Here is a 21,342-nt window from a genome sequence, read left to right as displayed (position 1 = left end):
CTTAAATAATGAAATGCCTGAAAATAGGTCATTTACCTTTCAGATCAATCTCTTTTACTGTGATTTTAGTTTGTTATCGGTTATTCAATTAAAACATTTAGGAAATGTTTCTATTTATTTGCTTTAACCACACAACATCGAGCATCATCATCATTTGTGCATCATCGTCCTGCGCATGCTATACTTCTTGTTGCAATTAAATCAAAGTAAATGCACATTGTTTTAAGGGGGGCATATTCCCCCGTCTTATACGACTGCCCAATCCAGTATGAGGGCTGTCCTCAAGAATCTGTTACACATGAAAAATAAATCAAATGACCATGGCCCGGCTGATTCATTGTTTCAAAACATGCGTGAAAATCGATTTAATCTTTACTTACATCCAAGAAGAAATGAGGTATTTTCTTTTCAGAACGTTTCAGTAGTTTATGATAATGTTCCTCATAGTAAATTTGACCATTTGGTATTCTAAAAGACACTGCCATTAAAAGAGTAATTTTCTTTGATGAGAAGCAAAATAATAAAACAGTAAAGAAACGAGAAGGTATGAAAATGCAGTTTTTGTTCAATGGATGAGAAAGACTGCATTCACATAAGGCTGAATGCGCTGCATTTCACTGGTGCCTCAATTACACTGAAAGGTCAAGTATTGCTGCATCTTGTGTTCCGCGCTGCATGCTAAGTATTTCTTCTTGCAAATGACCCTCGTCTGCGTGCGCAGTACAATGGCCTCAAGAAGCAGATAAATACTGGACAATTAAATATATTTTTGCTACTAGCTGACAATAAGATTTACTAAAGGAGGTGATTGCAGTTAATGTGTAATTGTGCCATTTGTCATGTACATACTGAAGCTGGTCTAAGAAAGAGTTGGAAGCTGTAGGCGAAAACCAGTCTTTTTCTTTGCTTTTACAACCCCCATTTAAAATGTGTTTAGATTAAATTTGAAGAAAATGTCTCTGTCCTTTATAATCTACTTCATTCTTGTTCTCTCGTTGTAAAAATTCAAGTAATCAAGTGCAGAAGTAGGCCTATACCGACAAAAACAGATTTGCCTTTTTGCGCCATAACTGATCCAGCAACCCGATCACTCTAATATAGCAAGCAGTGTGTTTATCGTGCAATTTATACGCTAAAGTGAGTTTTTACGTGCACATACGCATGGGCTGGTTAGTAGAAAATTTGATGTAAGTTTTAAGTCTGTCAAACCTATCTCTTGGTAGTTCGTTTGTAGTAGTTGCTTTCTCATTCCACGCACATGATGGTTGTGGTGTTTCAAGAATAGCCTAGAGTTTGAGTCATGTTGAAATATAACCGTATCTGGACCGCTCTCGCCACACTTTGCGGACTGTCAATTTTCCAGTTAATAATTTAATTTAAAACTACGTTTGTGCTTTTAAGTTATAGCCTATATTTGAAATACTTGAACAAATAAGTGTTTTTTAAAATAAATGAAGTTATTATTAAATATAGGCAGTGATGGCCAAAGAAACTTCAGCACCCCGGACAGCTCCACAGCAAATTACATAATGCAATCTAAAGATACACTGTGGCAAATCATTGCATAACCTTACTTTTCGAAGGTGTGGCCAAACCAAGTTTGTTTTGTGTAGATTGGATATATTTAAAGTCAGTAAATAAAAGGTGGTCATTTTAGTTAAACTGTCAGGCTGTTTGTCGTATTTGACACGTATCTGACGTTTATTTGCGCTGTGCTTTAACTCTCTGTAGGACAATGCTCTTAAAAATCCAGTTTTATTTATGTTCAAACTCAAAGTCTTAGATACACGATTAATGCCAAATGTGAATGGTTATTTTTGTCGAGATGAGCACAACGTTTGTGCTATAAATGTATAGTGTAAATCAATCACTTCCCCAAACTACAGGTTTGAATAAACCAAGGAACGGACCTCGGAAACCCTGATTGCATTGAGATTGGGGAGTAATTGTAGAGAGGTGACTGGGACCTTTGCACCCAAAGCCTCGAGGACAGTCCGCAGTTGTGCAACGTGTGTTGAGTGAGAGTGATGAGAGCATACACGCTTCCAACAAGTCATTTTCAACAGCTACAAGCTCCACATAAAGACCACACACCGAGCCTCAGACATGTTAATGTAATCTGGAGTCTTTCAGATGAGCTCTAACAAAACGAATCCCCGAAAAACCTGATAGACTCTTTCGGCGCTGCTATAGATTGCTGTGGAAAATGATTGAATTTGCACAACGGATAAAAGAGAAAATCTTACTTGTCTATAACATGAACGTTTATTTTATGTATTTGGTTTATCAATGTATGCAGGGTTGCGAAGAAAGTAGCCTACGTGGTTTAGATAGCAGACATCCTCAAATGTAGGCTAATATTGTTTTAATAAAGCCCTATACTTTTAATATTTTATTTCGCTCCTTGTAAACCCAAATTAACTATACATTTGACCTTATATCTTGTCATGAGAAACTGACAAACGAATATTGCAATTCTTAAACACGTGTACTCTAATGACTGGAAAGTAGGGTACACATTTTGGGGGGGTTTTTTAGATCGCAAAAAAAAAAAATTATAATACTCAGACTCAAACACATTGCTTTAAGTTTTAGGTGGAGGTTACATATAGCCTAATTGAGTATCAGTGCAAGTAAAAGGAGCATCTGTAGGCCTTCGAAAGTATAATTTCGGACATAATCGACAAAATGATCTGTTGATTTAACGACCCTTCACAGAAAAGAAGAGCGCCATTACAATCAGTGAGTCATTAAAACGCTCGCGCCCCACTGCCCGCTTACTGGCGCGAGAGCTTCACATAAATACCTTCATCAGTTGAAGGTTTACTACATGCAGAGGGTTTTATTTGCGAATAAAAGATATAAAACCCGGGCGTGAACGGCAACAAGGGCCTCACCGGCCTATTGTACAACTTTTGCTTTGCATTAATACAGCAACTTTGAAACCATCTGTATTGTAAAAAGCGGTAGGATAATAGAAATAAAGGTGACTTGACTTGCTACTTGACTATCGCTGTTGGTTTGTAATAGCCTATAAAATATCAGGGTAATCAGTAGATCGTTTATTACAAGATTTTCACAAATATCAGAGGGTTATAAAACACTAAAAGACCAATCAATGTTCTTCAGCTCTAGTTTGTCAATTAAAACGATTCCCTCAAAACGGTAAGGATATTCTTCTCCTGGAAATATTTAGATCAATTTAACAAATATATTTTGTACAATTATAAGTGTAAGAGAATTGTGTACTTGTTTCATAAAGGCGACAATATTAACAATTGTTTAGGGGTTTTTTTTTAGGGGGGGGGGGGGGGGGGGTTCTTAAAATCACAGAAGTCCAAAATGTTCTCGAAAGTGATCACGTTTATAAATAATTATATTATTGAATGTAATTATCGGATATTATTGAAGAGGAAGTAAAAGAAAGAAAGAAAGAAAGAAAGAAAGAAAGAAAGAAAGAAAGAAAGAAAGAAAGAAAGAAAGAAAGAAAGAAAGAAAGAAAGAAAGAAAGAAAGAAAGAAAGAAAGAAAGAAAGAAAGAAAGAATTAATATTTAATGGCCTTTGTATGTCAATACACAACCGAATCCTATACGTGGACAATTTATGTGAATTAATTTTTATTTGGTCAAAACGTGCGAAAGAAATGTCAAGTATAAATATCAAATTTAATTCAATTATTTTCTTGTGTGAACTAGGCTACATCTCTCACAGAGATACACACGGCACACACTTTCAAAATCAGTCAGTCTTACCTCAGCCTCTGATGTGTACGGTCTTTATCGGTGGTAAACACGGGCCATTAGATTTTGATCTTCACAAACACGGTATTGATGGACGGCGCTCTGATAAGTGTGTTTATTTCGTCTTGCAAAGTTGTTTAGGAGAATTTTGCAGTTTGCACAGCGATGTGATTGATAGGTTAGCTTTTAGGAGCGTTTGTTTGATGTGAGTTTCTCTCAAGGAGTGAGACCTCACCTGCTCTGACTCATTCTTTATACGACAAAGAGTTACAAAAAGAAATCTCCACAGAAACTTCGTTTACTTATCAAAGGCATAGGCTACAACTCATTTAATAGGTCATTCACTAAATACAATTAACGTAGGATCGAGTTTGTTAAAAGGACTTTCACCATTATTAATCCAATTGGTATAAAAAATGTGTAAGTTTTATAGCCTTAGCATTTTAAAATATTTAGGCCAATTATTGCTTTGCGTCGTTTTGCACGTAAATGTATTCCGGGTTTCTCAAAGGTATTAAAATGTTAAAAACACGGCACAAAGTCAGCATTTAATTAACTTCCGACATATTTAGGCTACTAATGTCTGTGGTGTGACTTCATGAGTGTTGAAGAAAACTACACAGAAAACTAGAAAACTATTTGCAGAATGAACACTTTAAAGGAGGACTTTCCAGCTCCACAATCCTGAAGGAATATCCATTACAAACAGTAGAAATTGACGATTGCGAACAATGTGCGACTGCATCAAAAGCACGTAGCCTTTAAATGTAAGGCTAATTGTGTGGAAGTCTCTTGACGTTTAAACTAGTTTTAATTTTATTCATCTTGGAGAAAACTGTTCATTTAGTCAGGCCCCACTTTTAGCACCGCCGAGTGAAAGATTCTTACACCCAAATCTAGAATAAACGTATTGTTAGGCTACTGTTATTATTGTCATAATTTATTAATATGATTGTATGACTGCGTTTAAGTCAAATATCTATATAAGTTACAAGAAAATTAAACGTACAAATAACAATGGAACTGAAAAAACATGTGACCCTTAATATCGATAAAAATTTTGTACAATATACATATCGCTAAAAACTATGTAATCAGTCCAAACCTTTTACAGAAATATACAAGCTACGTTTTACAGTGAAATCTATAAGAAATCATGAAAGGTATTTAGCAGTCTAAATGTGAGGGGTACGTCTTCATTTTTAAAATCCAACAGGATGACAGTATATTTGTGATTTTAGCTTTTCAACCAGTCTCCGTTTAAAATCTAGTGTATATATAAATAATTCCATCTTCTTAATGGTGTTTTGGCGCTCATCCTCACAATAAAAGATTTGATACCTTTTGGCATTTGGCAATCCTCGTGTCGCTTGCAGCCTTGTCACTTCTCCCTCCAGAAAGGAGACAAGGATTTCAGAGCGCAACCACTGTTCGCATGGTCTTTTTTTTTTAGCAGAGTGTACAGACCATCTGCATCCACCTGTCATTTTGTTTTTGTCATTGTCTGTTCCGGTGTCACCACGTCCTACCATAAAGCAGAGCAGAGCAGGGCAAGGCCGCTCCATACTCGGAACCAGAAGAGTTCAGGTGTGACAGGCCGGATACCTGGGTTTGGAGAGATGGAGGGCTGGCAGCATGTTGACCCAGATCTGGGGACTGGCCGGCGCTGCCTACCTGCTGACTTTGATGCTGGCCCATTGAAGAACTGTTATTGGACATAATCATGACGTTTCCCCCCTGGTGATGGTGGTTCTGTACACCGGTGTTGGGTGTGTGGCTGCTGCCTTGGCATGGCTTCCCGTCTTTCACCAACACTGGCACGGCCACCCGCCGTGGAGACTGTTGCTGCTGCTGACAGGAGCCATTGTCTTGTTGCATTTGCTGCTGGGACACTTTGTCCTTGGCCTGCCTTTTCATTTTATATCGGTGGTTTTGAAACCAAATTTTAACTTGAGTCGGAGTCAAGTGAATCATGCTGGCTAGATGTTCTCTTTCCGGCGCGGAGAGGTACTTCTGCTGCTTGAACCGTCGCTCGAGCTCGTACACCTGCGCCTGGGAGAAGAGTACCCGTCTCTTCCGGCGAGGTGTGCTGGTCAGCGGACCCATGCTTTTACCAACATCCGCCAAAGAACTCAGAGTGCCCATGCTGCCCATATTCATACCAGACGAGGAACCCATGAAACGAGAGACTGCAACAACAAAAAACAAAACCCCCGAACAGTCTGATTTAGCTTTGCAATTTAACAGCAAACAGCTACAATAATTCCCACTAATAATGACCAAACAAAAAAAATAATTATAACAGCACAGTAGTAAGAGCAAATATTGCGATTGTGCACTATTACGCAATCGCATCTGTTCCCAGCTTTGGACATGCGGTTAAGAGTCTGTAAATTGATACAGTTTGTTTGGGTTTAGATAAAGCACCTGGCACATTTTCCCCCTTAATACTAAATCCCAATTTTCACACTGTAAAGTTAACTAAACAACAACAACCAAATTCAAAATTGTACATTTCATAGTTGACACGTATACACTCAGTATATTTTAAATGATTTCATTTATAAAAAAAAAAAAAACAGTTCTTGCAAATACAACTCAGTCTCACGTACTTGTGGAGAAGCGTGGGTCCGGATTCGTCCCGTACCAGCTGGTGGCCGTCGTGCTGCCTCTCATCCCGTCTTGATAGGCCGGAAGGTCGCTCATGTTGCCCAAATTCCCGTTACAGTAGCCCCCCATGGCTGAGTGTGACAGCTGGGAAACTCCAGCTGCAGTCATGTGGTAGGCAGCGGGTACTGTTCCATTGTGGCCCATGTGGTGCTGCTGCATCGCCGCTTGCGTGACTTGGGGTTGTCTGTACGATGCAAGTGGAGCCCCCAAGTTGTTCCCCTCCATACTCACTTTTTTGTAGCTCTCTTCAAGAGGACTTAAGATATCGGATACAGAAAAAGGAGTCGTATGCTTAGGGCTCATCGACATTGTTCTGTGTTGGAAAGGGAGAAATTAGAAGGCAAGGCAATCTCTCCTTCTTTTTTTTGGCCAGCTCCTCTGTTCCTGTTGTTTCACCGTCGCTGCAGCAGGATGGAAACGTATGAGTGTGCACTGGAGTCCGCCTTAATTGGTTTGAGTGGGAGCTCGAAGCTGACTTTCGTTTGTTTTAGCTTGGTGCCAGGTTTAAGGCTTCCATCAGAGGCGGGGCATCAGCAGCCAGGGCAACAATACAAAGCAGCGCTATCATCTGTGCACCCACGCACAATTTCTATTACGCGGTCTTGAGCTACCCATGCCATCCCCCAACCCCGAAAACATTTGCGCACGTAACAACACCTGTGCGTAAATTTAATTCGTCCATAGTTCACTTTCCGCGCGAGGCTGTTTATTTCGCGGTGGTGCTCGCAAGAACGACAAGGAACACAGCAAAGGATGAAATATTGACAGTTGGAGTGATGTTTATAAGGGGCCCCTTGATGTGAGAGCATATGCGGACTTCAGACTTTGAGAACCACTCAGTTTCTGAAAAAAAAAAAAAAAACTTGAGTTGAACTACTGACTTTTAATGGCCACAAGAGGCTTCTGGTGATTGCAGGCGTGTTTGTATTATGCTCCATCATACTCAAACGTGCAAAGGGCCCTTGCGACGACTCAGGAACACTGACTGACAAATAAATAAATACATATGCGCGTGTTAAGAGGCCAAGTAAACGATTAAGCCCGTTTCCGTTTGATTTTGTTGGACATAGGCAGCGTGTCGTCCAAATTTCCATCCATGCACTCGGCTCAGACACGCGGTACTGAAGAAAATGAACTCGGGAGGAGGAGAGGCACTCAGGTAAATTTAACGACGCTGAAATAACCTGACGAAGTCCTGAAGTAACTCCGTGTAAGTTCAATAATGCATAACTTACTAGTGCGCCGCGACGCCCTATAGTTCTTCCAATAGCTGGACAGAAAAAATATTTTACAGAAAATTTTAGGATTGGACAGTAGACTTTACAAAATCGACTAAATTAATTTAGCAGACTAAGCAGACAAATTAAGACAAATTAACAAATTAAGCAGACTATTTTCATTTTTTATATTCTTTATTGTTATTATTATTATTAGCTATTTCATCATATTTTTATTTTAACAAATAGCCTATACAAATTTAATTGGTTGCTATTTTCAAAACAACGCGTTGTTTTATGCTAATCTTTTTATCTTTATAATCTTTTTAATCTTTTCCTAATGTCTCACATTACAACTAATAATAGGATGCTATTAACCTACATGTTTTCAAATTATTTTCGTCCTCCTAATATCGCAATATATATGTGGATCTGTCGTGCATTTAGACAATAATGACACCCATCGTATCAAAATGAAAAATGTCAATAGAGAAACAAACATTTTGGGACACCAAGAGTTCTTGTCTTTTGGTTAAACAAAACGTAGATAAATGGGAAGTGAGTGGGTAAGATTCTCATATTGTAGACTTAGATATTTGGTTTAAACTTTCGTTTTTTTTTTCAAGACCTGCGTTCATCGAGAGTATAAGCGCTGCACGCTTCTAAACAAAATCGGCAGGTTTAAAAAAAACTGATTTAGATGGAAAAAAAATTATCTTATGGTTTCAGCAATTAGGAATAACAGAGACTCTGTTTGTGATTAAATATAGAGTTGTGGTTAAATAAACAACTGTGTTTTTATTTTTTTAAAGATATAATGCTATCAATTTTCTGGATGCTATAGAGCACAAAAAATTCAGTCGGAGTCTGATTAAATAACTCCGAGTATAAAATCCCTTTGTTAAAGCAGGAAATACAAATGTGCACTATTTTGCTTTTATGCTTTCAACCTGAATTCAAATGCTATAATTTTCGAAAATGGCTTTTTTTTTGCTATGTATTTCTATCTCTTTGTTTCTTTGCGATCTTGTGGGACACTTCAGGTTTTCCATTCTGAAATAACGAGCTGTCCTGAAGAGTATCAATAACACACATTGGTCATACCATACTTATAGGCCTAGCCTACCTAATAGCAAATCCCTAATAAATCTGTCAAATTGCTCTACGCCAAAATAATAAGAAGACCAAACATTTAACACGAGGGAATACAGCGTCTTCTGCTGGTCACAGCATGAATGTTTTCAAATGGCAAGAAAGTATAAAGCCAATCCAATGTGCAAAGTAAGTCTAATAGTTAATATAATGCCAACAACACGTTCGTAACTTTTTACAGGATTATGAGAAACACTTTAGTTCGTTTCAACCTTACAAATGTTTGCATAATATCCAGCGAGCGTTCACATCTTTGGGCAGTGCTCAAGCTTAGTGGAAACGATCGTGTTAGTTAGCTTGTCATTTCAGTGAAATGAAATACGTGAACCCCTTTAAACAAGCAGACAACTGTGCATCTCTGTAGTTTGAAGTTAGCACAGGTGGGCGTAGTTTGTGCACCAGAGATGATAATCGCGCGTGCAATTATAACAATTAGTGTAAAAACTATGCAGCGTCCAACGTTGCTTTCAAGGTGTTCGGCCTACTTGATCCAGTTTACAAAAGGCTCTCTTAATTATCTTAATCAGGCTCGCTGCTCTCTACTGGAGTACGGCTATCATGGTCAATTAACGGCAATTACTGGTACGATTTGTGTTGTTTTTAACATTTTTTTTTCGCGGAGTTTTGTTCCGCGCTACCTGGGTGGCTTACGTTATAAGATGAAAACATGGTCAAATGCGTTTTATATTATATTATATTAATTATATTAATTATATTATATTATATTATATTACATTATATTTGGACTATAGGCCTAGGCCTATATATTATATTATATATTTGACTTATTTCTCCTAATGTGTTTTATTGAAGGGTTGTTTACGGTGGGACGGGAGTGTTGTTGACGCTCATCGGGTGCAGTAAATATTGACAGCAGAGCAGAGTACGCACACTTTAGACTCCACGATGCTATTGTGACATCTAGTGGAGAGTAATAGCCATGTAGTTTGTACAGAGAGCACTCAAGGGGAGAGGTGTGTGAGAACATTGGTTTCCTTCTATTCTGAGCCAAATCAGGGGTGCTTTTCCCGAAAGCATCTTTAGCCAATTTTCAACTACTTCAACAAGTCGGTGTTTCCCGAAACCAGAGTTCCAACGAACATTGGAAAACAGCATCGTTCAGTGGTCTGAACTAGCTCGACCTGCGGATAGAAGCATCCGCAGGTCAAGCTATAGTTCCATGTGAACTTTATAAATCATTAAGCAAAAAAATAAAGGGGGGTGTTATAATGCCCTTTTCACTAGATATGAAATAAGTATTTGATGTCCCCAGAGTGTGTATGGAGTGTTAGGTCCAAATACCCCACAGATACTTTAAATAGAATGTTAAAATTGTCACTTTTTGAGGGTGAGCAAAAATGCACTGATTTTGTTTCTGTCCCTTTAAATGCAAATGAGCTGCTGCTCCCAGCGGGCTTCAATCCTTTGACTGTCTATGGCTTCAACAGATTGTGTCCTTTACACCTCACACAGACATGCACTGAAAATTTCAAAAACTTTTAGCCTTTTACAGTTCGCTATGTTCAAATCGGAGTCAAGATATTAAAGAAGAAATGACAACAACATGTATGCAACATGACAGTTCTGAATGGTTAGTTGATAAATGTATATAGCTTATGTGTACATTTTAGGGATGGTGATGTCACTCATAGATGTCACGAACCCGGGAGGAATAGGCTTGTTTGAGATGCGCCTCGCCTCGCCTGCAATGTAGTCGAGAGTAGGCGGCTGCAGTGAGGGGAGGAGTGAAAAAAGCGCAATAAAGCCGGACAGATCTCGGTTCTCGCAGTGAATCAGACACCTGTGAGATCAAAGGCGGATATCGCGGGATTAACGGGATTCACGCTCGTGCACGTGTTGCTAATAAAACTGGATGTGATTTAAGTTCTATTGCTTTTATATAAAAATAAATATAATGAACAAGACACCCAAAGTAGGCTACTTGTTATTTAATTACATTCCAAATATGTGTTTATCAATCTTTTTTTTTCTTTAATACAGACGTGTTTTTATATAGCCTATTGTTTTAACAAAAATGAAATATAACCCATATGGCACTGTCAGAGAGTTTATTCACCCATATGTAGCCTATACACATAAAACATGATATCAGTTTTAAAATCAAACATTTTAAAAGAGAACAATTCATCTGTTGTTCTTTTATTTGTATTTTGATTTATTTTACTTTTTTATTAGAATGCAAGTTACAAACTAGCCTACCTACAAGCACCACAATTCGTGAAACAAATAGGCCTATTATACAGTGACAAATAAATAAACATCAGAATAAAATTAATAATAAAATAAATAAATAAATCAAAATAAGCTTAGACAGACTTACAAACTTCATCATCTATAAAATGAGAGCTATTTTTCACTTGAACATTTTAGAGTAGGCCTATAGGCCTATTTGAGTTACTGACTATAGCATTCTTATTTTTAACCCGTTTAAGAGATCCACAATATATATCAGTTTCAATTTGAAAATAAATAAATAAATAAATAAATAAATAAATAAATAAATAAATAAATAAATAAATAAATAAATAAAATATGGCCTTGATTTGGAGAATTTAGCTTCATCACTGTTGTTTAAACCAATGAGCATTAAGCTGTGTCGTCAGTAAGTCGTTTCCCATCATGCTTTTGATCAGCGCAGTCGGTGGAGAGCAACTGCGCGCGACTGCAGAATCCGACCCTTCCGCCTTGCGCTCGCGAGAGTTTTTTGACATACGTCGGCATGACATCAGAGCCAGGCGGACCGTTCTCGGACACATTTCTAACCGGCATGCATCTCGCGCTGATCACCGGTGATCGATTCTGCGCAGAATTTGCTCATCTCAAACAAGCCTAATGTCTGTGTAGTCCCTACTACCAGCCATGAGCAATTTCTTTAAAAGAAAAGATCTTCCTTTGCTTTGAACTTTGAGGGTTGTGACTTTTCAGATGTTGTTTATGGTCAAACAGCAACATTATACATTTTAAAAATAAAAAAAGTTAAATCATCGCACACCTGATCAGGCCCACCGGAAGCTGTGAACCTCAAGGTGGCAGAGTGGCACTGCGCACAGCCAGGCAGCCAACACATCATGTGACATATGATGTCACGCTTTCCCTTCCTTGTTTCACTTTATAGTTATTAAAAAAGTGAAGTATAATAGACTAACTGGAGGAATAAAAACGCATTTGGAATTACATATAAGATGGGAACAATGTGCATTTACTTTTAAGGCTTATTTAGATTTAGAAAGCAATTTGTTATAGGAAGTAAACAGGAACATTTGCAAAATTAGCAATATATTGAGAATTGTAACATTAATTCAAAGAGTCTTTTTAAAGTGTCATTAATGTAAAATAGCCTACTAAATCAACTACTCTATTTAAAATTGAATGAATTTTGATTATTTGAATAATTGAATAACCACAGAAAGTAGGACCCCAGTGAAAGAGATTGATCAGAAAGGTAAAATTACTCCGTTTATTCAGTTATAATTGCCCATATTTTATTTAAAGATATAATAGCAACAATATGATTTAATGATTGATTTCTAAACTATAGCGTTTAATGCAAGTAAAGATGTCTGAAATCTACATATATAGCCTAATTAATGCTAAATACTTTCCCCTTTAATTACAATAATGTTTATTGCAATTTTTTAAAATTACAATCAAATTTAAAACTATTAACGTAACAGCGTACCACTTGGGGCCTTCTGTGCTATATCATCTTACCCCAAGGGTCTAATTTGATCTTTTAACTTAAAATAAAAAATAACTTTTACTCCACAAATCTAAAAACATTAAAGTGTCCACAATTGTCTTATTAACAAAATAGTCTACACAAAACTTTTGATATGCAACATAATACAGTGTCATAGATGAAATGTCCAGAGAAAATCTGCTTTGACTGACAAAAACTCACAAATATTTATATTCAGATGAAAGGGGACATTTTAACATTTTTATCTGGTCTGCTCAATGAATCAGTTTTTGGTACAGGCCTTTCAATGTCTCTTTTGTATATGACTTTAATTTCTTTTAGTGCATTAAGTTAGAGTAAAGGTAAAAATTTACTCAAATCACGCAATTTATTTAAGGTGGCCCTATAAGAGAAAAAAACACAACTTCATATGAGTTATTGTAGAGTTTTACTATAGGCTATGTTACTACCAAGTTGTTGTGGCCACGTCTCGCCATAAACCAGGGAAGACCTCTAAAATCCTGTCTTTGTCACTCCCCAAACCCAACGACTTTTAAAACTCCATTGTCTTGTTAAAGCCCATAAATTTGTCACCCGGGACTGATTAAACATCACGAGAATTGAGACACTGCGGATTTTGTCTAGGTCCCTTTGGAAGCCACACAATGGTCCTTTCAGAGGACGACACAAAAAAGTGTTTTAGGGAAGATGTAGCGAAGAGAGCGCCGCGGTCAGTCCCCTCCATATGTAGAACAAGGTGGCCTGAGAGAGGGGACAAAAGACCAGGTGACAAGGATGATACTAACGTCGCTGAATTAATTGGGACAAGCTCGGGATTGAGAAAGCACGCCTCTTTCATTAAAGTTACTTACAACAATGATCACCCTCTTTTAAAATACGGTCTCATTGCAATGTGTCACAAACCGCTGCTGTTCTTTTTTTCGGGGAGGTTCTAAGTTCTAAATTCGAAGTTTTAAGAACTTCGATTTTATAATTTAGTCACGCTTAAATCAAATAAAAATGCGGTATATGCCTAAATAAATGCGCAAATAACCCATAAATGAAAATTTTGATGCATCTTACATTTCTTCCTCAGTGTTTAGGCCACTGTTGAGTCTTAAATAAGAGTTATTTCTTTAGGCTGGTTATTTGCTCTGTTGGGTGAAAGTGGACGTCTTAACATTACAAAAGCACGCACCTCTTGCTGTGCGCTAATTCTGGTAGGCTACTCTTTTCAGTTCAATCTGAGATCTTTTATACAAACACTGTCTAACAATCGCGGGGATTAACAGAAAGGTGAACGAATTATACTAAACAATTGACAAACAATAAAGGGGGAATATATTTTATATATTTTATATCTTAATGATTAAAAGGAGTGATTTCATGCTAAAAGAACATTTAATACGATCTGTATACATAAACACAATTTGTATGGAAAATTGAAACAGAAGTAGCATAGGCTATACACTGCTAAAAATGTTTTTTCTTTATTATTATTATTCTCAGGTTTTTTGTAATACATAGAAGAATAAAGAACGAAAACGTGTCACATTTTAGGATGATGCTATATTTCATCCAAATCTGTTCACTGTATAAAACATATATTTTTTTCTCACTGATATATAAACGTTTGGTTTAAAACAAATACAAACTGATCAAACATACACACTATCTAAGCAATTATCCACATTAATACACAAACAATTAGCAAAACGCAACTGCCCGAACCAAAACTAAATAGATCACATAATATGTGCAAACAGCATTTATTTATTCATTTCAAATCAAAGCTGAAAGTTTCTACTTTAATAGACCAAAGACTTTATGTAATTAAAAACAACTTGAAAGAACTTGAATCCATGCGCTGTCCTGTGGGGTAAGTCTCGAAATAGTTCGTGTAGTCAGTCTCACCAAACACAAAAGTGGTGACGGGAGGCCGCTGTGTTGGTAAAGTGCTGGTATGTGGGGAAAAGCGCAAAGGGCGTCGTCTGCTGCTGTAAAGACTGGAAACCTTGAACGCTGAAGGATGAGGAGGATGGTACTGTTGGTGGAACGATGCATCTTCCTTTTTCTGCATCGATGGAGCAGTTCTGATACGGTTTGCCATCTCGGACCAAAATGGGCACCACGACCCTGCGCAAAACCGGAGGCTGATTGAGGTCCTGAGCGCACTCTATCCGCGCTCTCTTCATTTTGTATCTGTGGTTTTGGAACCAGATTTTGACCTGCGTGGGTGTGAGACGTAGCAGGTGCGCGAGCTGCTCTCGTTCCGGAGCCGACAGGTACCGCTGCTGACGAAAGCGTCTCTCCAGTTCATAAGTCTGAGCCTTGGAGAATAACACGCGTCGCTTCTTCCTCTTTTCATGCTCTGTATCCACTGAAAGCACATCTTGGCCCGTGGAGTCTGGTGAAGCCTCAAGGTTGCTCTCGTCTGATGCTAAAGAAAAACAAAAACGATTAGGCTATCTCTGGGAGGGGAAACATGAGTAGGGCTATTCACTTTACAGTAACCAAACACGTATAACTAACCCTAATTAATAGGACATGAAAAAAAGGATGGAAGTTTGAATCATTTTCTTTTCAACTTACATATATGTCCTCTGTCGTTCTCAGTCCAAGACGAGTAAGGTGAGACGGAAAACGTGTCCTCTGGAGAATGGTGCGCGATGCTTTCGGAGTCGTTTTCTGGCAAATCCAAAATACTTCTCACAGTGAAACTGAACTTGTTCGAAATAGCCATCTGTAGCGCTGTTAGTTCCAGGATTGGTGGTTCTCGATGTTGAAGAGCTATCCTCAGTCGCAGTGCTGAAGTGATGTGTGCGTTTTCAAGATGCGCATCCAAGTGACAATGTGTACACTGATGTCGCGGTGTTTATATAAACAGCACTTGCTGGCTGCTTTCAGTCCTCTCCTACTTATGGGTTCTAAGTACCTCAATGACTCGTGTACTTAAATCCCTGTAATGGTAGGTGTGAACTCGGCAAAGAATAGCCCGTTACTTTCACAATGATGGAGGGTAACACTCTTCATCATTACTGATTCGTCCGAATTCGTGAAAAGTGGGGAAACAGATAATGGTAATTGTTGAGGCTGAATCACGTCTTGGGTGGCAAGTGACAACAAGAGCCCTCCCTTCTTTCCCCCGCTCAAATAACATATCGGATATTTGCATACAAAGTGATCCATTAGCGTCTAGAGTTGGTTTTCCTAATTCGTTTATTGGGGTAATGTCGTTTATTGCAGGTGTTATTGCACAAACACGGGTTACGGGTTAAATGCAGGGTGATATTTCATGGTATTTTATGAAATTTATACATCCGTGGGCTCATGGACAAAATTGTGTCCATCAAATATATTTTTGAGATATGAAATTAAAACCTAACTGTTTAAGTTTAAGTTGCATCTACTCATGCATCAACGTTGGGTTCAATTATGATGTATTGTATTCATTAGCCTATATCATTTTTTTTATTATTTAACTTCACTGGTTATTCCTTCGGAGAAATCCAAGATAACCACAGTAGCCTAAAAAAAAGAACAAAAAAGTAATATGTTGTTATATGGACTATTGCTTACTCCTTCACCTCACCAGTAAGTGCGCGAGGCATCACTGGGTTCGGATGATTCCCGAGAGAGCGCGCTCTGGATGACTGCAGAGACCCTCCCAAACAGAGTGGGTATCCGTTCTCGTCTAGTCGTCCTGGGTGGTCGGCCGAAAAAAGGAACACAAATACATGCCAACCAGCGACCAGGAACAAAAGAGGGAAATGTAGCCCCGCGTCCGAGACCCGTTGGAAGCATTTGTTCCAGTCAAGATTTTGCATTTGTTCAGTCCTGAAATAATGCCTGATTGACGCCCCCGCACAATGTCCTTTAACTTTCTCGAATAAATCCGAGCTTGTTTCATGTTGTCATGGTTTTGAATAGGGATGAACGGGATCTGGGCAACTATCTACTGCTACACGTCTTGCTGCTTACGTCTAAACTGAATTATTACTTATGCGTTTCCAAACGGAACTAAAAGACTTTTCGTTTCCATCAAATTTCAAGCTGTCTCCTGATTAATCAAAGTCTTTTAAAAATTAGAATTAATCTAATTTAATTAAAAAATAAATTTATAATTTTCCTAAATTTTACGATTGTCAAAAAATAAGGACGAGATTCATATTTTAAAATAAAAAAAAGTTTTTATACAGGCTAATGATTATTTTCGTTGTATCAGGATTAATTCTAAATAGCGTTTTCCGGTTTGCGACTTGCTGCATTCTATGGATGTTGTTAAACTGTATAAAGTAAATTAAAATATTTGCCAAGCTCTTTGAATTTAGGCGCACGCTCTCAGAGAATCAATAAAGACCCGTGTAGGTACACAGTTTAGTTTCTAATGACCTCTCGTATCTCCTTAATCTATTAGACACCCACGGATAGAAGTATGCTTCAGGAAAAGTGTGCACTCTCAAGCACCCAAGAGCTCTTCAGTGTCAAATATTTACCCTTGTTGTTTGACTTCTCTAACCCAAGGCGTCAGACAACGGGAAACTATCAAACTAGAATAATCTAAACAAACATTTCCGCGCGAATACCAATAAACCAATACAACATTTTAATATTTACAATAGCCTAAAAAACATAGTTTCATGGGATTTACATATATATATATTGGTAAACACACATTAGACTCTCACCAGATCTTATTTAAAATCATTATACTCTATGTTAAAACACTTTACACACTGTTTTTTTCTGTGGATGTCAACATATCCTAATATTTTCAGTTGTTTGTTGCTCGGGTTGCTTTGATATAATGGTATTGAAAAATTGTAAAACAACAAAAAGAGTGAACGTGTGCGCGTGCACACACAGAAAATACGATAATCTTACAAGTTCAAAAATGATCTCCAATATTATAGATGCATCTAAAATCAAGTACCACAAGTTTCAACACAGAGCTTTTAAAACTGAAAAGCTCAACAATAAAACCTGAAGGCCTACCTGTGAACTCGATTTGAAACTCATAACCCCACTTCACATTTTCGGGCCAGCATTGCTAAGGAAAAATGAACCAAAGAACATAAAAACACACACAAGAAAGATTAAGATTGAATTTAAAGATATAAGACATACATACATTGAGAACTTTCAAGTCACATCAAAATTTACATTTTAAAAATGTATTCTAATAACCTTCTCATGCTAGTCACCACAAAATCAAAATTGACAATTCTTTTTAATATAATATTTGTTGGAAATAATTTATCTGGGCACGTAATCGTAATAAGTTTGTTTCTCTGATGAAAGTCTGGTATTTGTCAGGAGTTATTAAACGGCAATAAAGCAAACAAAAAAGGAGTAGCAAATTTCACCCATCTTCTTTATTAAAACAATTTCAACAGATTAATTTTCAAAATAGGAGTCAACAATATTCACTTGTAAACACAACATTTTCCTCCTTTTTTAAGAACAGAATATTTCATCCGTTTAAGTGACAGTCCTTTAACCAACTAGGTTTCCGAACATAACGTTTAGGTCTAGTGGTGAGCGCTTGTGTAGTGAGCAGAGTTCTCAGCTGGAGTTGTTGGCATACATGGAAATGCAGTGAGATGTAAAGCATTCCAAGTCTTTCCATCACTAAGAACTCGTGTACCCACCCCCAGTCTTTCAGTAACCATGAGAGGATCAGTAAACTTTCTGTGTCCCTTACAAGGGGCTCCATACTTTATCCCCCTCCTGGAAACAAGGAGTATGAGCACCCCACTTAGCATCAGTGTACTTTTCTTTTTGTCTTAAAGTGTAACCGTTCGGCGAATCGGTCATGTCAGTTGGTTGGTTGCACAGTAGCAGATGAAAAATAGACAGCCTGCCGTTGATGATCTGAAACGGTGAAGTACCAATTCCAGCATGTGGAGTGGCACATATACCTACAGAAGTCAGTTACCTCAGGTTTCCATAGCTGATGTTGCTGGATGGTCATTTAGACAGTGTTTTTAAGCACACGGTTAAATCTCTCTACACACTAGCTGCCAAATATTCCTTCCCTGGAAAAGCAGAGAAAGCAGCAAATGTAAACTGAACACCACTATCTGTAACTATGGATTTCGATGGTGGTGAAAGACTAGTGACAGAAACGAAACCACAAAATCCGTAGTGACCCGTGTGAATAAGCAGCCCATTCTCACTCCCAAGGCGTCACCTAACTGACGCCTTGGGAAGCATTTGGACATGCTTCAATATCTGACGCTTTAGGTGCCCTTTAGCGTCAGTTAGATGAAGCCCTAGGATCGCGTGTACCCTACCCCCACCCCACACCTAAACCTAACTCTAAAAGACGCTTTCCTTTAGCGTCAGTTAGATGACGCCGTAGGATCGCGTCATGTAAGTGACGCTAAAGGGCGCCTAAAACGTCAAATATTGAAGCATGGTCCAAGGTGACGCCTTGGGGTGAGAGAGACCTCAGGCCATTTGCTGTAAGTCAATTAATGTTATCGCAAACTCAGTGGGATGCAGCAGTGTCTATATCCACAGCCACTCTCTGCCATGGTCCATCTGGCAGTGACACCAGCTGGAGTGGAGCAGAACGTGTCTTAACATGTTTTGTCGTTGAGCTGACACACGTGGTAGGGGCAGACAGCATCATGAACCTAAGCATCCATCCCTGGCCACCAGAAGACATCACAATGGAGTTTTTTTGGTTCTTACCTCTCCCTGATGTCCTTCATGCACTATGGAGACCAGCGCAGAACGAAGAGAAGCAGGTGCAATCAGCCGTGAGTCCCGAAAGACAAAGTTGTCCTTGACAGACAGTTGCAGTCGCAGTAGTAAGGCAGCAACTCAACGTCCAGCCCCTTGGGTGAAGGACCATTAGAAATGTGTGCAAAGTTTGGATATAGCATGATAAGAAGCACATGCAGCATCAACATCAGCAGCAGACAGAAAAGCAACAAACTCCTCATCAGAAGCTGGAGCAACAGAATTATCTGCAGGTAAGGTCAAAAGAGACCAGAGATAACCAGCAAGAGCATTTTAAAAGCCTGGGCATAAACCAGACCACTTTTCTACACAAAGCAGGGTTGTCAGTGCCTGATGATCCTACCCTATCTCACGACCAATTCGTACGAATTCGTACGAGTGATTAAAAAGTGGCTAATTCGTACTAATTCGTACGACCTCACTCGTGCGAATTCATACGATTTGTCTAAACCCACGTGACGGTTATGTTTAGGGGCGGGGTCAGGGGTAGGTCATTCGTACGAATTCATACGAATTGGCCAATTCGTAAAATATGTACGATTTAGCAAAAATCGTACTAATTTGTACGACTGAGGTCGTATGAATTGTTACGAATTAGCCACCTCGTAAAATTCGTACGAATTCCCGTGAGATCGGGTTGGATGATCTGTATATTGAGTGAAATTCCAGCCCCACCGATATGTACGCCACCTCTAAACCATGCCAGCACGTCCTTTTCTACAGTGGCATATTTACGCTCAGCGGTAGACAACAAACGTGATGCAAAAGCCATAGTTTGTTCAATGCCATCCGGGTTGACCTGAGAAAGAATGGGTCCCTGACGATAGTTAGAAACGTCTGTGGGGACGATCTTGTGTAATGTGGGGTTGAAGACTGCCAAAGCAGGGTTGTTTCCTTGCAGTCATTCAACTATGTTCAGCCTCTTTTGACCACCTAAATCCATTTGGATCTTTGTTTGGCATGCACTACAACAGTGGCAAACCAGGAGTAAACTAACATGACATAAGTCCAAGGTGCAGGGGCTTTGAGAAATGCTTGTAGGCCTACACGTGATTCTTCAGGAAGAAGACCCTCAGCTGGAAAAGTACAACCCAAGAACTGTAGGCTTGTCGGAAGCCAGCAGCTTCTAGTCGTAAATTACAAAATACAGGTGGATAGCTCCATATTAGTTTGTCCTTCCAACATGAAAACAGCTTGAAAATGCTGCATTGTTTAGCCATTGAACGTTATTAAACTAGAATTATACAGTAGAAAACAATCATGGCTTGGGTATTTTCTAGCGCTTGAGTGAAAACAGACCAAAAATATTGACGTCTTTTACTACAGTCTTTTGTCCAATCAAATGCTAATTCAGATTGATCATGTCCCTTCCACTAAAGGACCTTCCAACTTTTCAGTGACCAGTTCAGCTTTTATGTGATTTGACAACTTTGAACAAATAAACGGAGAGAAATAGTATAATTAACATCACCCTTTATAATCTTTGAGTTTGCCCAGTTTCCCCTACACAAACAATGGACGCCATTTTGTTCATTTTAGAAACAATTTTGTAGGTTATGTAAAGTCTGTACAGTGTACAATGATTAAATTAAAGTTCTACAATATTGAATCTTATTACAAGCTGACTTAGAACACGAACCTTAAATTCAATGTGTAGTCCAACCTGTGACACGACGCCATGCGACGCTTTTAGTCCAGTCACTGTGCGACTTCCGTGATTCCACCCAGCAACTGACGGGTTAGCGGTCTCGTGTAGATAGGCCTTGATACAGTCTCAAACAAAACTTGCTTTAAAAATTTGATTGTTACAGATCTTGGGGCTGAAATATAGTTAATATTCCAAAAAATATAATCGATCAGCATTCTGCATCCCGAAGAGGAAGGACAGAGAAAGTATAAGCATATATAGGCTATATCTAAGTATATCAGGAGATTAGAGAGAGGCTACAGGTGTAGCCTATCATACAGATTTTTTTTTTTTTATGGAACACCTGAAGCATTTTCCTCCCCTTTCACATCTAGAACAACATATTTACACCTCACCAGCTTCATTAAGATTTAAGCCTATTATGAATATTTTAAATAATCGTGTGCATACTCAGGCTCTGTCAT

The 21,342-nt window shown here is 38.5% G+C and overlaps 2 protein-coding genes and 1 long non-coding RNA gene across 3 annotated transcripts; all 3 read right to left on the bottom strand.

Moving 5' to 3' along the window:
• Positions 1-3,332: 3,332 nt before the first annotated feature.
• On the bottom strand, positions 3,333-7,610 carry nkx2-1 (NK2 homeobox 1). The gene is made up of 2 exons (XM_089120511.1): positions 6,354-7,610; positions 3,333-5,930 (listed from the first exon to the last, which is right to left on the bottom strand). Exons 1-2 carry the CDS (start codon positions 6,718-6,720, stop codon positions 5,257-5,259), a joined length of 1,041 nt encoding a protein of 346 aa, XP_088976637.1. The 5' UTR covers positions 6,721-7,610; the 3' UTR covers positions 3,333-5,256.
• A 5,909-nt stretch (positions 7,611-13,519) lies between these two features.
• nkx2-9 (NK2 homeobox 9) lies at positions 13,520-16,548 on the bottom strand. Its single transcript, XM_039667331.2, has 2 exons — positions 15,073-16,548; positions 13,520-14,920 (listed from the first exon to the last, which is right to left on the bottom strand). Exons 1-2 carry the CDS (start codon positions 15,221-15,223, stop codon positions 14,391-14,393), a joined length of 681 nt encoding a protein of 226 aa, XP_039523265.2. The 5' UTR covers positions 15,224-16,548; the 3' UTR covers positions 13,520-14,390.
• A 1,205-nt stretch (positions 16,549-17,753) lies between these two features.
• LOC148973584 (uncharacterized) lies at positions 17,754-21,124 on the bottom strand. The gene is made up of 3 exons (XR_016146712.1): positions 20,870-21,124; positions 19,180-19,325; positions 17,754-18,518 (listed from the first exon to the last, which is right to left on the bottom strand). It is a non-coding gene; the product is annotated as an uncharacterized LOC148973584 (long non-coding RNA).
• Between the last annotated feature and the right edge of the window lie 218 nt (positions 21,125-21,342).

Source organism: Pimephales promelas, chromosome 15 (genome assembly GCF_988280905.1).
Source record: "Pimephales promelas chromosome 15, fPimPro1.hap1.1, whole genome shotgun sequence".
NCBI classification, from domain to species: Eukaryota; Metazoa; Chordata; class Actinopteri; order Cypriniformes; family Leuciscidae; genus Pimephales; species Pimephales promelas.
Note: the sequence above shows the minus strand (reverse complement) of the source record. Positions and strands in the feature narration are given on the sequence as shown.

Coding starts and splice junctions, on each gene's coding strand:
- nkx2-1 (XM_089120511.1), bottom strand. CDS start 6,720: ATGTCGATGAGCCCTAAGCATACGACTCCTTTTTCTGTATCCGATATC. Junction 5,931..6,353: donor GGACCCACGCTTCTCCACAA/GTACGTGAGACT, acceptor TTGTTGTTGCAG/TCTCTCGTTTCATGGGTTCC.
- nkx2-9 (XM_039667331.2), bottom strand. CDS start 15,223: ATGGCTATTTCGAACAAGTTCAGTTTCACTGTGAGAAGTATTTTGGAT. Junction 14,921..15,072: donor GAACGACAGAGGACATATAT/GTAAGTTGAAAA, acceptor GTTTTTCTTTAG/CATCAGACGAGAGCAACCTT.